The 19,105-nt window shown below is 37.6% G+C and overlaps 1 protein-coding gene and 1 long non-coding RNA gene across 2 annotated transcripts in view; one reads left to right on the forward strand and one right to left on the reverse strand.

Moving 5' to 3' along the window:
* Positions 1-9,776, forward strand: part of LOC135075510 (5-hydroxytryptamine receptor) — a 137,062-nt gene extending 127,286 nt beyond the window's left edge. Inside the window, exons 5-6 of the mRNA XM_063969942.1 lie at positions 8,145-8,254; positions 8,530-9,776. Coding sequence (XP_063826012.1) covers positions 8,145-8,254; positions 8,530-9,451 — 1,032 coding nt within the window. The 3' untranslated portion in view covers positions 9,452-9,776. The remainder of the gene's footprint in view (positions 1-8,144; positions 8,255-8,529) is intronic.
* The window catches only part of LOC135075687 (uncharacterized), a 545,949-nt gene extending 531,660 nt beyond the window's left edge, over positions 1-14,289 (reverse strand). Inside the window, exon 1 of the long non-coding RNA XR_010258093.1 lies at positions 13,971-14,289. This is a non-coding gene — a long non-coding RNA (uncharacterized LOC135075687). The remainder of the gene's footprint in view (positions 1-13,970) is intronic.
* Positions 14,290-19,105: the final 4,816 nt, after the last annotated feature.

Here is a 19,105-nt window from a genome sequence, read left to right on the forward strand (position 1 = left end):
AAGTAGAAGATAAAATAACCTGACCGCTCTAAGAATTCGACAGGACGCTGTCCTGTCTACAGTGCAGCAACCAACAATGAAGTTCAAAAGTATAGTTTTTAGAACTTCGTGATAGCATAACACACACACATAGCGACTTCATAACATTAATTCATTTTCACTGTCTCACATAATGCGTATTATTTTATTTAAAAAAATTAAAGTGTTTTTCCAACAACTTTACAGTTCATATTGTGGTTAGTAAACAAAACACCTTAAATGATATTGTTAGTCATCGTTATCGAGTAGGTAATCAATCGAATTTACATAATTACTTTGAAGGTGACATTTAATTTATTAATTTACGTATAATTACGCTTCCGAACAGCAATTCAATCAATTACTAAACAACAGTTAACTCATTAACAACAACAATAATTTAATAGTAGCGATTAAACTGTCAACTTAGCCGTTAAGGTGATAAATTGTGAGACAAAAAATTATGACTTGATTGATAGAGAATTGTTTATTAGAATAAAAAAATACTTAGCAAACATTTATTCACACTAAAAATAAAGACAAGTGCCTAAAGGAACAGCTAAAGGTGCAATAAGCTTGACGTGCTGTCGACGTTAAGACAGCCCATCTCAGCTTTAAGGTTATATAGCAGACTTATCAACTCGGAAATGGATCAACACCGTATTGCCGTGGTATTTCGGCCTTTCGCGAGATGTCATCGCCTTTCGCTGAGGCAAGTGTGCGTTGCAGTATGTAGTTTCATATAAAGAATACTGACCACCTCGAGTTGATACGGTTACGATCCCTTTCCGGGTAGGTGTACTACGTCCTTTATTCATTCATTTCACCCGGACAACATAAAGATTGTATAAGTAACATAACGATTGTACAAATGTAATGTATTATTTTCATATAAAAATAGGTTTCCAATTAATTAAATTCACAATACTTCCCCATAGCACTTAAACTATTTTAGTTTATTAAAGCCTGAATAATACCATTGTAGAACAGGTGGTGTGGATATAGGTTAAAGCCTTAGCTTGTCTGCTAGTAGTTATCTCTTAGAGCCAAAGCACACGACGCGTTGCGCTAGGCTAAGTGTGAGTTAACATTAAACTCTCCTCACTAGTAAGCGCGTAAATTTTTGTTAAATGTATGGTGGATTGTACTGTGCCCCTAGCGGATATTTTCAAGAACTAAAATCTTTATAGATTTTTTAAACGCGCTCACTAGTGACGAATTTTATTGTAAACTCACACTAAGCCCTCAGAGCAGTGTCGCTGCGTCTTAGGTCTTGTTCCCACGGAAATATCCCGCGCAGGAACAGTTTTTTGCAGCATCCCGTTTAGTAGTACATATATTATACGTGTTTTAATATTAACGTTCACACGAACCATCAGGTGAGATACAGGCCAAGAGCTTCCTCGTTGTGGATAAAAAAAACATCCCGTTTGCAGTGTCCCGCAAAAACCGATCGATTCGAATTTTTAATTCGAGTAAATATGTGTTCATCCGACAGTCCAGTTTTTTGGGATAAAGTAATGTGGAAACAAGCCCTTAGAGCGTTTTCACATTTAGGCAACTTTAGCAGCGTGACAAACGCGCTACAGATGTGCTGACGACAATTGCATACTAAATGACAACAGATGCTTGCCTTCACATTGTAAAAACGCCACTGCCGCGCTACTGTCGCCCTAATGTGAAAGCGGTCTTACATAAATTCTGTGGCGGACACACAAGCGGTACGGTGCCTCGTCGCGCGAAACGGCGAAATCTTAGCGGTGCGGCGCCGCAACGCGTCGTGTGCTTAGGCTCTTAGTGAATATGGCTCTAAGATAGAGCTACTAGAGTGTATAACACTACATCTCCATATTTACATAAACACATCACCGGCTGAGGCAGTGACGTGTGCGCGGGACTCTGATGTATTGCGAATCTGAGTGGGGCACACACAAAATAGAATAGACACCCCATAGCTAAAGGAAAGATAATATTAAAATTAAAATTGTCAGTTTTGTACTTAAAGTAGATAAATGTTCTTAATTCTTAAAATATTATCCCACAACTTTAAAATAAATCAAAAGTTTTTCTTAGAAACTTTCATTTAATTAAACATTCTTCTAAGGTAGGTAATAGGTATGTCACTATAAACCTTCAAAATGTGGTCGTGAATCTTATTAGATTCATGGTATTCCATGTAACTGTACAAACGTTATGTACCAGCTACTAGTCACGTGTTACTCAATAGATATTATAATTCCACATTATTTTGTCAATTTTTATAAATGTAACTTCCAAGTTGAAAAAAAAATTGTCTTCCTATAACCTGAGCTACTTCATACCATTTTCTTGTCGCATATTTTGAATAAATTTACTCAATTTACATAAATTAAGTATGTGCTAATAACATTGGCGGAACGGTTTGCTCTCGTGGCGAAAAAACACAAGTTCATCGCGATCAACAAAAGACGAAGAAATAAATCTGTGCTGGCTTCAACCTCATTCAGGCAATACACAAGACAGACAATCCAATTTGTTAGTGACATGGCCGTACTTCCCAGGCTGTGGCCGCGACAAACAGATGGCATGAAGTAACGCTTTGATTCATTAGCGTTAATAAGAGCCATGGAACAATCTAATTATGGCTGTGGGTGATATAAGCGATGATTGAATGGCCCATCTGATACGTTTGTTGTGTTTGCGAGTGAATAAATAAGGGAGAATATCTTTTTTGTATGTTTCCAGTTGAAACTTCATAATTTCAGCCATAGAAAGTCCAATGCTGAATATACGCCTCTCATAGGCACTGTAGAAACTTAATACGTCCACGTATTTATTATAGATATTGATTCGTTCGTTCGTTTCAGCCAAATGACTACTATTGGACAAAGACCAAGGATTTCCCTAGCCAAAATAATAATAATAAAAAAAGGCGCACCACCAACTTTTACTTGGCCGATAGTTGGACCCGATTTTAATTTGTATGAAGAATCGGCCGATACCAAATCGTTGTAATGTGCGCACTTCCTTACATGCCCATACTGATTAACTGCCCGACTAAACTATAGGCCGATGAAAAATCGGTGGTCTGCGCCTAGGCTTAAGGCTTGGTATTTCTGCTAAAGTAGGTATTTCGCGCTGTCAAAATCTGCGCGCGCAATTCTTCGCCGAAGACAGCGCGCCAAAGAGCTCCCGCCACAATTTCCAGCTACATAGTATAGAAATACGCAGTTGGTTAGGTTAGGTCGACTTCCTTCCCTTCAAGCGTCACACTCACAACACTTTCTAATACAAATCATATCCAAGTGATACAAATTAAAACACCTTACAGACTTTTTGGGAATATATTCTAGAATCGAATAAATATGAAATATAACTGCAGAAGTAAACACGGTTCAAAGTGGCCGTGGCGTCGCCTGACCTTCTGGAAGTTCTGCGCCGGCTTAAAGAATTTCAAGATTACGTCACCCGACCTATCGGTAGGCCCTTGGAAGCTTGAGCGACTGGAAAAACATTTTATGATAAGTTACTCTTAGTAGCGATTATTTAGAGCTTGGATAATAAATTATAGTTGTTGCAATTCACGAAGCTTTGCATGTGGTTAATAACATTAATCAGTACACGCATTAATTTTGTTGAGTCTCTTTGTTTATTAATAAATAAAAATATCATACTAAAATTGCAGAAACATATTTGTTTGTATTGGTCTGGGTGTTTTCTTTCTATAATATGTATGACGTATGTACGGGGTTCTGTATCGAAAATTACTATGAGCATCACACGCGGTTACCTGCTTACCTCTGTGCACTCATGGGAGTTTAAGCAGAGGTCCCTAGAGTTTGACTTTGAGCTTTGTTTATAGTCATTACGAAGCAGACTGATGGGAAACTGCACTGGCTTGAATTCGAAAAGGCAATTTGACGGTGTTAGGGGAATTCTAGGAATAAATACAGAGTCTCCTCATTGAGATTGAGACATTTCAATTTGAGATTTCACTTGACATTGAACACAATCTGACATGGAGTTTTCAAACACTTGTAAAAATAAAAAGTAATTAAATCAAAGGCACTAAGTAGTATTGATATCAACTTCGAAGAAAATGACTGCCAAAAAAATTACTTTCTACCCGTTCCACACGTCTTTCATGAATTATATTAAGGAATTGTTAAGCTAAATTTCAAGTAGATTGAACCAAGGAATCACTTTGTCCCATACAAACTTTGCCCCCTTTTTTCACCCCCTTCATTTCATGACCCCATTTCGGAAAATCTTTTCTTATGAGATGCCTACGTCATACAAAGAACACACCTTCCAACTTTCAGGTCTCTACGATATCCGTCAGTCATTTAGGACAAAGCATTTTCATTAGTTGTCCAATACTCTATCGTTCCAGGTATGTCATTGACAGGAGGGCGCTACTATCTTAATGGGTTATTCATTAGTCCCAACTTTATGCCACTTGACATTTCAGAATCGTTTGACTTTAGATACCTAAGTGATTTGATATTCGGAGTCTTTTAATGAAATCAAGTTCTGAAATAACTTGAGGTGTTGTACCCGATCAAGCTTTTCATTGTAGGACAGTTAAATGGTTTTATTATTAGTTTCTTCTCTAAATCTTAATTTGTCAGAGTAGGTAAAGGCTCCATGAGAGCAAAATTTAGCATTATAATATAGTTTTTAATTTTTTTCTTGAAATATTTGACGCCTTGTAATCTCTCGTTAATATAGGTCCACACAAATAAATAATGTTTGACTTCGACTTTAATAATTATGCTCTTACATAATTATAAATAAACTAGGTTTCCGCCCGCTGCTTCGCCCGCGTGGAATTTTTCGGTTTTTATATAACCTATTACACTCAGATATAATGTGGCTTTCTATTGGTGAAAGATTTTTTAAAATCGGTTCAGTAGATCCCGAGATTACCCCTTACAATTTAACAAATATACAAACACACAAACTTTACCTCTTTATAATATTAGATATAGATAGGTAATTTGAAACCCTATTTTGTTTTATTCTTTTTTTTATTTTAAATATTTCACAATCCAAACTAATATTTACTGTAAGTAAATGCTAAATAGTAAATATTAGTTTGGATTGTGAAATATCCTACTAATATTATAAAGGCGAAAGTTTGGGTGTCTAGATGTCATGATGTCCGGATGTTTGTTACTCTTTCACGCAAAAACTACTGAACGGATTTTGTTGAAACTTCACAGTATTATTGTTTATAACCCAGATTAACATTATGACGATATGTGGCAAATAAATTTCAATAAATAAATAAGACGTGTCTAAAAAGCGCCATCTATCGTCATTGGTTAAAATCTACAGCACTGGACAAACTACGGTATGACGATCGTAAATATTCATTCGGGGGAAGCCGTGAAACGCCATCTATCAACAACGAAGTAAAACATCATATCTAACGGGGGTGAAACGAAGTCGCGGGCTGCCGCTAGTTTATAATAGGTAGCTTTCCCTCCGCAACCTTATTGGTATTCCATGTATGTGTCTTTTAACTGATTTCTGTTAAACATTTCATGTAAAATTTGTCCAGTTATAACTCTATTTACATCTGCATCTGTAAGCAAGGATTCATGTTCTCCAGCCCAGATGCCGAGTACAGAATCGTCTTTCAGTGACGTGCAGCTGCCCCTATATTTGACCTAATTTTTATTATTTATTTATGTCATTGTGCTCTTCTAAAGAGTGTAAGACGATTATATGTAGGTACTATAAAAATGTAATTTTAACTCATTGGTTTTGTCTCATATTTGAGGAATGTACTATGTATCATGAGTAGGGTCTTAGTTTAAAAGGATGCCAACGATTTAAATTTCAATAGGTAGACAAAATTCATAATAATTCTTAATTATCAAAAATTTTAGCTTTCTCCAGTAACACTGATGTTATTATACTGTGACTCATCAAAGTCATCATTGTCAAAAATATTGACAAATCGCGAATTGTCACGACCAAAAAACTGACACGCGTCCGTCCTCCGTAAGCGCCACCGCGCGACTGATTGAGATTGTCCAAGCCGTCATGGGCGATTTTTTCCACATTTTTTAACATAGTAACTAAATAAGAGCCTATATAAAAATTTCATCCGTTAAAAGCCCTCAAGTTATTTCTGAACTTTAGTTTAGTAAAAGATTCAGAATCTCAAATCGCTTATTTAAAAAATAAAACCATAAATAGAAAACGAATAGAGGTAACTTTGGGAATATATTCTATCGAGTCAACTTCATCAAATCGTGTTTCCATCCGTTAATAGCCCTAGAAAATATCCTCAACTATGCCCAAATAAAATCTTAGCCTTTAATTTTACTGTTTAGTACCTCAAAAATGAAAAATGAAAACCTCATTTTCGCCATTTTCACTGCTACCCGGCCTTAACGATCTGCGCTGCCCGCATCCAGGTTCTTCCCGCGACCTTCACAAGATCATCGGTCTACCTATTGGCAGGCCTGCCCACACTAGGTCTTCCGGCTCGTGATCGCCTCTCTAAAAAATTTTTTCCCCAACTACAAATTAGGTACTATTATTTATATTTTAAAAAATCTGGTTGACACAATATCTACTCAATAAATTAAATTGAAATAACCAAATTATCTTGTGTTTAAATTATTCATAAGCAAAATCACCCAGCCTTGCTAGCATAATTGCCCACACTCCACCCTGAAACACTTCACAAAAACTACACCAATCAATTCTCACCTTTTGCCGTGACCTTGTCCAATTAGACCAATTGGACCACTCAGCAATAACAACAGTACAACTTGAAAGGTTTCTGTATTTATTTACCTTTATTTTTTCTGGTTTGACATAAAAAAGTCTGTTTCAGCAGGTGCAGTCCGTAATAACCTTACAAAGAGAGAGAGGGGCATCATCAGCTCTCCGGTGTAATATGTATACTCGTATGCAAGAGTATGGTGTTGCATATTTGAATTAATAAATAAAGGTTTATTTGGAAAAGTGAGACCATAGTATGGTCTCATTTCTCACGCTGAAACAATTGAAGTTCTCTCTCACTCTCTCTGTCTGTCTGTCTGTCCTTCTTTTATCTTGTGGGTTGTCGCGTAGTTCTAGGAGAGTAGAATCCCCCACTCTTACCGTAGCTGTGGTAAAAGGCACCTAAGGGACCAATCCGCGAACATCAGGCCTCCCCAACCAGTGTGGCCAGCATAGGAAGTGTGTAGACCAAATCTTACATTTGTTTGTGGTAAATTGTAGAGGCTCTTGCTCCTGCAATGTAGACTAAATGACCTGATGATGGACCGAAATGCACACGGGCGAGAAGTATTACTATCGAATCTTCATCGTCATCATCATTTCAGTCACAGAAAGTCCACTGCTGAACATACCTAAGCCTCCCCCAATGATTTCCGCATCACCCGGTTGGTAGCGGCATGCATCCAGCGCCTTACTGCGACCTTTATGAGGTCGTCAATGCCACCTTGTGGTTGGACATCCCATGCTGCATCAATGAATTATCCTACTTTTCCTTCACCTTTTATGTTCTTGATAAGGTGTTTTGTAACTGGCTTTCGTCACGCGATGTAAGCAGGCTTAAATGGACTATTTGCCATTTAGATGTATGTAACAGATTGTTGGTAAGATTGTACTTAATTATAACACTTTCGCTCTGGGCTTTTATTTATGGTGTAATTGTGTGATAACACCAAGCTTCTGTGTAATTATTTATAATGAAGATGTTTTATCCGTGCCAGACATGTTTTGACGTAAGAATAGCTTTTCTAAATTGTACTACCTATCAAAACTTTTGTAATACCTTACACGATTGACGATTACACGTCAGTTTTGAAATACGATAAAAGCATTTATGTGCTTGTGCTGCAAGCGATATGCAAATATGCGGGCGACTACTGCATCACAAACTACATAATGTTTTCCTTATTTTCCAAACATTGGGAAATAATAAATATTTAATTATTAATTTTTATATCTAAGAGTTGTGACGATTTAAATATTGTTTTAGCACACAGTGTAACTGTTGCGTCTTATTGCTCCCAATTACGTCTGCCTCAAGGTAACGTTTGTGACCTCATTGTCATAAACGCTGTAACACGTTACAGATTTGACTAACGTACTAACGGATTGCATTTGTTCTACAGGTCAGCCAGGGCTGGATCCTGGGGCCGGAACTCTGTGATATGTGGACTTCCAGCGACGTTCTTTGCAGCTCCGCTTCTATTCTCCACCTCGTCGCTATCGCTACTGATAGGTAATTCTTTATTAACCAATTTATTTAATCAATTAATATCGCGTTCATTAGCTTACTCTATTCCAAAGTCAACATTCTGTTTTTCCTTACCATGCATGTTGATCAATTCTCGTATTCATGTTCTGCATAATATGGGATTTCTACATGAGTCATCCTCTTAGATCAATAACTTCAATATTGCGCTGTTTTGTTCTCACTTTATCAAATTGTATAAAACTTTAATGACATTTGAAATCATAAAAACACTACAACTGAAATCATACTTTTCTGTACAGGTATTGGGCTGTGACAGATGTGGACTACATCCACATACGTAACGAGAGACGAATCTTCACGATGATCTTCCTAGTGTGGGGGGCGGCGCTGGTGGTGTCCCTCGCGCCGCAGCTGGGCTGGAAGGACCCCGACTACCTCGCCAGGATCACCCAGCAGCAGAAGTGCCTCGTCAGCCAAGATCTGGCGTACCAGATCTTCGCTACTTGCTCCACGTTCTACGTCCCCCTCGCCGTCATCCTTATCCTCTACTGGAAAATATTCCAAACAGCCCGAAGACGCATCCGAAGGAGAAGAGAACCACCTCCACCCAGACCAACCTCCGCAGACGGTGCCCCACCTTCAGGAAGACCTGTCCAATCAGCCAGAGACAGGAGATTCGTCAAGAAACGCTTTCTGAACCTCAAAAAGTGCAACCAACGCACCAGAGCAGAAACCTTAGCGGCGGCTCTGCTCCTCACCGAAGGACAGAGCACCTCCACGGTCGACACCTTGGACGAGGAGCCCAGAACCACTGCGTTCACCGTCAACGAAAAGGCTCCGGCAAGTGTGTCGCCAGAAAAGTCTTCCTCGACCGTTACGAATGGGTCGAAACAGGAGCGGGCTATTGTGCCCGCTCCCACGCATAGAGAAAAGAAGGAGTCTTTGGAAGCAAAGAGAGAGAGAAAGGCAGCGAAGACGCTGGCGATCATAACGGGGGCGTTTGTGTTCTGCTGGCTGCCGTTCTTCATAATGGCGTTGATAATGCCGATCTGTCAGACGTGTGTGATCAGCGACTATTTAGCGAGTTTCTTCCTGTGGCTCGGCTACTTCAACTCGACGCTGAACCCCGTCATCTACACGATATTCAGCCCCGACTTCCGCCAGGCGTTCGCGCGGATCCTCTTCGGCACGCATCGGCGCGGGCGCAATAAAAAATTCTAACGAAAATGTCCCTACTATGTATATAATTGAGTCAAATACGACTACGGACTATGTTATTCTCCTACTTGTATAATATTTCAAAGCTTTCTGTATGTTATACATACTTATCGTTAGTAGTGAGTGTAAATACGTTAAGACGGAGGTTTGTAAATAATATTATAAAGGTATATACATTATAGATGACGTTGAGAATTGTTTTTTTACGCGTTATAGTCTATGCAGCCGCGTTGGCGTCGCCCGAGAGTCCGGGGCGGCCCCCTCGCCAGCTCTTATGTTGTTTCAAGTGACATTACGAAATAAATATTAAAATTATATCAGAATTAAATTTACTGTATCATTTTAATCCTTGGTGTTTTACTTTTCTCAAACTGTGGTAAAAAAACTATGAAATGAGTGTAAAATACATTTTAGTCTATTTTTGCGTCGTGAAGATGTCTAACCAGACACATAATCTATACATCTATACATATAAATAAAAATGAATTGATGTTCGTTAGTCTGGTTAAAACTCGAGAACGGCTGGGCCGATTGAGCTGATTTTGGTTTTAAAATGTTTGTCGTAGTCCAGGGTAGGTCTAAACGGTGAGCAAATAAGGAAAGATTTGCTTATTTATTGCCTTTAAGGCGGAACAGAGTTCGCCGGGTCAGCTAGTATGCAATATAAAAATTCTTCAGTCTGCCCGCGACCATGACTCGTGCAACCGAGCCGAAACGTCGGGAGGGTAAATATTATTTACCGTTAAAATAGATATTGTTGCAATAAATCCCGTGAAGTGATAATTTTATAGTAAAAAATGCAACATAATAGTTTAAAATATAATATAAAAATTGTCCAAAGCTCAAAATTGAATCTTTTCATGTTACATTATGAGTACATTTACATGCTTTCAATGTGGAAGCACATTAAGATAAAAGTTTATGGCTTTTACATCCTACCGTAGGGCACAGATGAAGAACATTATCGTAAAAAAGTTTGTATCACTGGCTGGCACAAAGTAATCGACAACAGTCAGCCATTAAACAAAAAAGAAAAAAATTCAAGTTATTGAGGTTTTCTATTAAAGAGAAGTAAACACACATAAATTAATCTCATCTGTTCTAACAATAACAAAAAATTCAGCTCAAATTTTGCCTTAATACCTTTTGCAATGCAAATGAAGGCCTTGATTCGTGAAAAATAACTAGATTCAATAGCAAACTCGAGGTCAACAAAACGATGTTGGTTTACAAAACTTTTTAATAAAATCCGGGCAACATTTAATAAATCACTTGTGCGATTTGGGACGAAATATCTCCAAGCAAAAAGCATGTTAGTCGACGTAAATAATATTGTATCTTCAAAAAAAAGATAAAAGGAAGTGCAATATTCTTAGTAAGTTGTTTAGAAGGGTGTATAGAGGATATGTGAAGAAAACATGAGGACAAATCACGGAAAATCGCAAAAGCTTCTCACAAAGGTATAATAAAAAGAACTGCTATGATTGTATCTTAAGTAGATACGCGCCAACAAAAGTTGCATTTTTTGTAATCTATAATATAAAAATGAATCGCAAAATGTGTTGGTAAGCGCATAACTCAACAACGCCTGGACCAATTTGGCCAAATCTTTTTTTAAAATGTTCGTTGAAGTTCAAGGATGGTTTTTACGGCGAGAAAAATTAGAATTATTGCTGGAAAAACCCTAAAAATAGCCCTTTTCTTTTTCCCATACAAATGATTTGTAACTAAAACGTAGTCAATTTGAGCTTTATTGCTATGGTATAAAGTTCATATTAAATTACAAGCACTGACTGTTGTCTAAGCAATTTTTGTGATTTAGGTGTGTTCCTAACGTCAAAGATCATATTATCTATCAAAACAATGTGCGTGTGTGCGTGTGTGCGTTGGAGCACAGAATACATATATACATAGTTGGAGGAGTTTAATGTCGCGTTCCGAAACTCGCGTTTCTTTTGTATTAGTTTCTTTATCTATACTTATAATAAATCTGTAGAGAGGTCAATTCTGTACATGAAATATATTTTCAAAATAACTATCAGGGGGTGATTAGTGATCGATACTGATGCCAAAAATGCAATTAGTAAAATTTTTGTCTGTCTGTCTGTCTGTCTGTCTGTCTGTCCGTCTGTATGTTCCTTATAGAAACAAAAACTACTCGACGGATTTTAACGAAACTTGGTACAATTATTCTTCTTACTCCTGGGCAGGTTATAGTATACTTAGGAATTCCCACGGGAACAGGAATTAGCGGGAAAATCCTTTTGTATGAAAAATCAAAACCGCTTAAGTTAGAAGCTTGAAATTTGGCATGCTATTACCTTAGTAAACTTAAAGCTTAGTTACAACAGGATATTGCAAAATTCCCACGGGAACGGGAGTTAGCGGGAAAAACATTTGTATGAAAAATCTTAACCGCGTAAGATAGATGAAGAGGGTAAAACGGGATCCACGCGTACGAAGTCGCGGGCGGCCGCTAGTAATTGATATAAATAACATTGACGTAATTCTGTAGCAGTATCCTATACCTAAGGCTAAGTTGCACAATCTTACTATACCTAATTGAGACTTTTGACGTGTGTTAAAGTTAATTTAAGATAGTGCAACCCAGCCTTAGTGGTTTGAGTAAACCTTTCTTCCCTTTTTACCCGACTGCGCCAGAAGGAGGGTTATGTTTTTAAGAGTAGGCGCACACCGTTGATTTTTCGTCGGCCGATAGTTTAGTCGGGCAGTTGATCAGTATGGGCATGTATGGGAGTGCGCACACTACGCCGATTCGATTTGGCCGATTCTTCATACAATTTAAAATCGGGCACAACTATCGGCCAACTAAAAATCAACGGTGTGCGCCTACTCTTAACCTGTTATTTTAACAATATTGCCACTTTCTATTAGCGACACTATATCGACACGATATTTATTTAGCGGTGTGACTTTTCCCATTTTATTTCGTCCCTCGAATGGGTTGAGTCAATAAAATATACAAAAACAATATTCAGATGTGTCAGGAAGAAAATTGAGTCATGTGAATATGTTTATTTATACAGATCCCTTATCGCAACTCTATGCAAACAAGTTTCGGGCAAAGGGCCCGCGATTTTTTTACATTCTTTGATTTGTCACTACGACAACCTACCTACTACTATTTTTTTCATTTGCTAAGAAATCAAAATTTTCTCTGTCTTTCTGAGAGAGCTGTCTTTGAGACTATTAATACTCGTCATTTAGATCAAAGTTTCAGTAGCAGCTGTTTAAACGTAAAAAAAGAAAATAGTCATTAAGTAACTTAGGAAAAGACAAAACCAAGATCAATAAGTAAACACTATATCTCAAACAAAGAATGGTATCAAAACTATTTAATTTAAACTTTAATCTGTGCTTACTCCGTGAAAATGGCTCATTGTCAATGTAATCATCATCATCATTTAACCAAGTCGTGGCCAAAATAAAAAAGAAGAAGAAGAATCATCATCATCATTTCAGTTACAGCATGTGGAAATCGTTGGGGGAGGCCTGTGCTCAGCAGTGGACGTGAATGTAAATATTTGGCGTAAAATGCTAGTCACTGACAAAATAAAAAAATCGTTCGTTCGTTCGTTTCAGCCAAATGACGTCCACTGCTGGACAAAGGCCTCCCCCAAGGTTTTCCACAATGAACGGTCCTGCGCTGCCGCATCCAAGCTCTTTCCGCGACCTTTACCAGATCACCGGCCACATAAAAAAATACTTCCACATAATAGAATCGGAGCGAAAATCCCCAAAAACAACAGACAACACTCACCAATCCTAAAATAGCACCATTTAAAGCTAAATTGGACGATTTCCTTATTTCTATTTTCCTTCGGGCATTTATCACTTTCTTATCTATGACCCGTGTAGGGCTGCCAAATCAATAAGTAGAGATTTGGCAAAGGTACGGGCTTCTTTCGGTGAAGAAGATACAATCTTACCGTCAGTAACATAAATTCTTACAATGGCTAGCTCTTCGCCAGCTAAGCTACGTAAAATTGCTTCTAAAGAGATAATTTTGTTGATTGAAAACTAAAATCGATGGTTTTTCGAAGCTAACTGTTTTTAATGTTAATGGCAAAGCAGGTATTTTTATTTTTGTTACCTACCCACATATTCTTTAGTATCTTTACCGGTAGTTGCTTACTAAATAAATTAGTTTAGGAATAGCATCCGCTCACTCTAGACGCGTCACCGGAGTAACAGCCGTTTGTCCGACCGTATAACTATAAAACTATGTACGATAAATTAAATGAACAATCAAAAGTGAGTTCTAGAAGTTTCCACGTCGTTGTATTTAGACCGCATCTGATCGGTCACTGCCTTCTATCTTGTACTTTGAACAGACATTGTGGAGTGTGTGTCATAATGAACTGGTCCTTTAAACATGCATCAAGGGCAGAAGAAGAGATGGGGACATGGGGAACAGCAGTTCATGCCGTGGAACTCTTGGAGCTGGTGGATTGCAGAACGGGTGAGTACACTTGATTGTTTCTAAATTGTTACCATAAGCAAAGTCAAAGTCAAAGTCAAAATTTCTTTATTTGTTTAGACTAATAAATAGTTCTTACAAATCGTCATATGCTCTTAAGGAGCCTCTACATGTCTCATAATCTTTTTACCCTACCAGCGCTTCGAGACCAACATTTGGCAAGTGCTGAGAAGAAGCGCCGCAACAAACTCAGTCACCACTGTCTGCCGGTTAATATAAATAAATAGAAATAGCAGTAGTAGGTACATTCGATTCAGGAGCAGTTCACTGAATTTACCATGCATTCTTGTATGGTGTATCATAAGAATGGGTATACAAGATTGCGTGGTATATTAAACAAGATAGTGACGTGCTAATATCTAGACTTACATATTAAGGTACTAGTAGAAATGACTCGCATACATAAATTTGAATAACTTGGATTGACCAGTCCCCGAAAGCAGCGCCTGTTCACAGACATGACGAGTGAACCAGCCATCGCTTCACTCGACCATATTAGAGGGAATGTAACGACCCGCCTCACTACGCCACCACCCCAGAGACATTTTAGTGAGAATGACAATGCCAAGTTATCTCTTTAAAAAAAAAAATTAATAATAAAGCTAAGTAACAGTCCAGATTGAGAAGCATGACACTATAACATTTGAGAAATTATTATTAGTTTATACAATATTACTTTTCATTTTAATTCTTTTTAGTGCGAGCATGAGAGGACCATAATCCTACTCCCAGGATGATTTATCATTAAGAAAATCTCGAGTTGTATAATAGGCTTTTTTAAGCATGTGATCTTTAACTATACCTTTAAATTTATTATACGGTAGCTCTTTATATTTATCAGGGACTTTGTTATAAAAATGGATACCTTGTCCTATAAAAGTGGCAAACACTTTATTAAGTCTAAAAGCGGGTATAGCCAATTTATTTTTATTTCTAGTGTTAATTTGGTGAATATCACTTTTCTTTTTGAATTCGTTAATATTTTGTTGAATAAATAGAATACAGTTTAAGATGTATTGTGAAGCGGCCGTGAGAATGCCAATTTCTTTAAACAATTCTCTAAGGGACGCTCTTGCTTTCATTTTATACAAGTATCTTATCGCACGTTTTTGCAAAATAAATATTGTTTCAAAATCTGCAGCTTTGCCCCATAGCATGATTCCATATGACATTAGGCTATGAAAGTAGCTGAAGTAGACTAAGCGAGCTGTTGAAACATCGGTTAATGACCGTATCCTTTTTATTGCAAAAGCCGCTGAGCTGAGCTTTCCCGCCAGAGTTTCTATATGGGGGCCCCACTGGAGTTTTGAATCCAGGGTAATTCCCAGAAATACAGTAGAGTCTACCAGATCGATTGCATTATTATTAAGTTCTATTTGGGTACTAACTGTTTTTACGTTAGGCAAAGAGAATTTTATACATTTTGTTTTCTTTGCATTGAGTTGTAAATTATTTGTAGTGAACCAACTTAAAACTCTTGTTAGTGCATTATTTACATCGTCAAAGTTATTTTTACTTCTATCAATATTAAAAATCAAAGATGTGTCATCAGCAAATAACACGATTTCGCAAGAGTCCTTAACAAAATATGGTAGATCATTAATGTATATAAGAAACAAGAATGGACCCAGAATGGACCCCTGCGGAACTCCCATTTTCACAGGTGACCCAGAAGACAAAACACCATTTATGTCAAATTTTTGAACTCTAAAGTTTAAATAGGATTGTATTAAATCCAAAGCCGAGTCCTTCACCCCATAATAGTGCAGTTTGCGAATTAGCGTTTGGTGTTCTATGCAGTCAAAAGCTTTTGAGAGATCACAGAAGACCCCTAGTGCATTTTGAGAATTCTCCCAAGCCTCGAAGATATGTTTAAGTAGTGCAACTGCTTTCATCCTTCTTCAATATTTTGAAACCAAAATGTATGATTGTTTGTCAAACCACCCCTGAACCTTTGAATATCATATTCTAAATTCTAAATTGTATTAAAATAATTAATTTTCATAAACCATGCCTCGTGTGAGCAAAATTATAGAGATATGAAAAGTAAAAACACTATATTCTAGTAACAAGAATGATGCTCTTGTAGAATATCACTATTTACCAGACTCATCTGATCAAATATATGTTATATTTGATTCACTGTTTTAATCATAAACAATGAGGCAGCCCTATCTCAAACATGGCTGTATGTTGACATATAATATAAAAAGGGCGCCGTGAACGATGGAGCCCACGACTCCAATAATCCGAAATCTTTGTTTACTGCCAGATGATGGCGGACAAATGGTTCTCTTATACACTGTTACACATAGAACAAGCATATAAACCCATATATGTATGTACGAGTAATATAGGCAGATTTACAAGTCGATTTAATCATTCTCATAGACTCATGAACCTTACAATTTTCACTTCGGGGCCAATAGGAAACTAAATCTCGTTCAAAACAATTTTCGTTGGTAGTTTTTATAGTAATATACATCATATGTTTTTTTTTTATTTTTATTTTCTTATTTTAGAAGTTAGAGGGGGGGGGGGGGGCAACTTTTTTCCACTTTGGAAGCGTCTGTCACGCAAACTATTCGGTTTAGAAAAAAAAATATTTTAGAAACCTAGATATCATTTTTGAAGACCTATCCATAGATACCTCACACGTAAGTGTTCGATGAAAAAAAAAATTTTGAGTTTCAGTTCTAAGTAAGGGGAGCCCCTTATTTTTTTTATTTTTGCATCAAAATCTTAATGCGGTTTACAGAATACATCTACCTACCAAGTTTCAACAGTATAGCTCTTATAGTTTCGGAAAAAATGGCTGTGACATACGGACGGACAGACGGACAGACAGACATGACGAATCTATAAGGGTTCCGTTTTTTGCCATTTGGCTACGGAACCCTAAAAATGTACTCGTAGTAATTTATTTATTAAAAAATAATTTGCAGTTTTGAACTTAGCTCGTGGGTTCCATGGGTGGTCGCATGAAACTGCAGTAAAAAAAATATTTCTATCGTGTCTCTATTCGCTTGAAGGTACTTGGGTTAGTACAAAATGCTGACGACCACCTGGCGTGGTGGTTCTCAAAGCTGTAGCAATTTGCATTCTGAAATACATTACAATGATAGGTTCAATACCGTAGAGGGCAATATAATTGATCACCATAGTGGAACTTTTTTGAAAGATTTGAAAACAAACGCTTTATTTGAGTTGACAATAACAAAATTCTGGCAGTTATAAAATACTAGCTTTCCGCCCGCGGCTTCGCCAGCGTGGAATTTGACTGTCACAGAAAAACTTTATCGCGCTCGTTCTTGTTTCAAAAACCGGGATAAAAACTATCCTATGTCCTTTCCCTGGACTCAAACTATCTCAATGCCAAATTTAATTAAAATCGCTTCAGTGGTTTAGGCGTGAAAGCGAGACAGACAGACAAAGTTACTTTCGCATTTATAATATTAGTATAGAAGTATAGATAGCGCTTACAACCGCATTGAAGCCAAATCTTTTGTGTCAACATCTCAGCGTTATTCTCAAAAACTTGCAAGTATTTTTCACAACAAGTTTGACGTGGAAAATACAGTTCATTCGCACAGGAAATGTCTGCCAAATCAATAATAATAAGCTGGAGATATTCCCCCGTCCCCAAGAGTCTACTGACGCTGTATTTTATTATGTTCTTGAATGTATTACATTTTGTAAGAACTCAATGGCTCGGGCCGTGGGGATTTCAACTTTTCTCAATAAGGTAAGTACTCTCCGGATGTTTTATAGGCACGTGGGACGTTGACTGACGCATGTAACTTATTTGATACAATTTTGTAAGTTACCTGTTACAGTCGTAGTACAGTTTTGATACAAACAGTATTATTGAGCTAAAGCTTCAACCACACCAACGAGTTTGCGTATTCACAAGCGATGCTTGCTTAAGTGAAGCAGCAAATCGAACGCACAGCGTTGAATAGAGCTCTGTGATTGGTTCGTGTGTCACCCTGTGCGTCCACGCGCACTGTGAGACCTAGTGACACGGCTAGAGATTTACTCTAGTGATCTTACAAAAGCTGTTTTTCTAAAACAAAAGGCTACAATTTACCTAATTGAGTTATACTTGTTGAGTTACATTTCTAATAAATGTTATTAGTTTAGTTACCTAGTTGTTCCCTAAGTAACCGCAAAGCCGTGGCTTTACCCACATAAACCACAACAGCGTTTCTTCACACGGCTCGGAACAATCAATCAATACAAAGTTTCATGTTAATTCATTCAAATTACTTTAATATATTCCCGACTCGGCCGGAGTTCCGAACTTCGATAATTCATTATCTGATATTAGCATAGGCAGGCTTATGATATAACGGATATAAGATATAGGATGTATTCACACTGTATCGGGGCGTACGTGGGGCGTGCAATATCTTTGAAAGTGTATCATCACTACATAGTATAAAACAAAGTCGCTTTTCGCTGTCTGTCCCTATGTAGGCTTAGATCTTTAAAACTACGCAACGGATTTTGATGAATTTTTTTTAATAGATAGAGTGATTCAAGAGCAAGTTTATATGACGTATACTTAGCACCCATGCGAAGCCGGGGCGGGTCGCTAGTAGTATGATAAAAAAGTAAATGGATTATTGGCTTATTGTAGTAGGCAGAATGTAGAGACACTTTACTGAACTCGTTAAACCATATTTTTCCGAATAGGTATAATTTGTTGTCCCGAAATGGTGGTAGGACAAGCTGTATGTATTTGGGACGTGTAAAGTGCCCTAAAAATGGCCTACATAACTAATGAAGAGTTTGAATTTGAATCAAACGTTATACGTGGCATACATGGAGTTTACATGGGTTTAATTTAGTAAAATAATACTGACTTCATTTCCACAAATAGTCGTAAAAATTACGTTATTATGAAATAAACATAAAGCAATAATAACAATAAATGTTCTTGAGTGGCGACCACGAACCGGAAGACGTGGCATGGGCAGGCCTCCCACTAGGTGGACCGACGATCTGGTGAAGGTCGCAGGAGATGCCTGGATGCGAGCGGCGCAGGACCGGTCTTTGTGGAAATCCTTGGGGGAGGCCTTTGTCCAGCAGTGGACGTCTTTCGGCTGAAACGAACGAACGACCGAATGAATAATAACAAAATGGTCACCTAC

The sequence above is a fragment of the Ostrinia nubilalis genome, chromosome 10 (genome assembly GCF_963855985.1).
Source record: "Ostrinia nubilalis chromosome 10, ilOstNubi1.1, whole genome shotgun sequence".
Taxonomy (NCBI): Eukaryota; Metazoa; Arthropoda; class Insecta; order Lepidoptera; family Crambidae; genus Ostrinia; species Ostrinia nubilalis.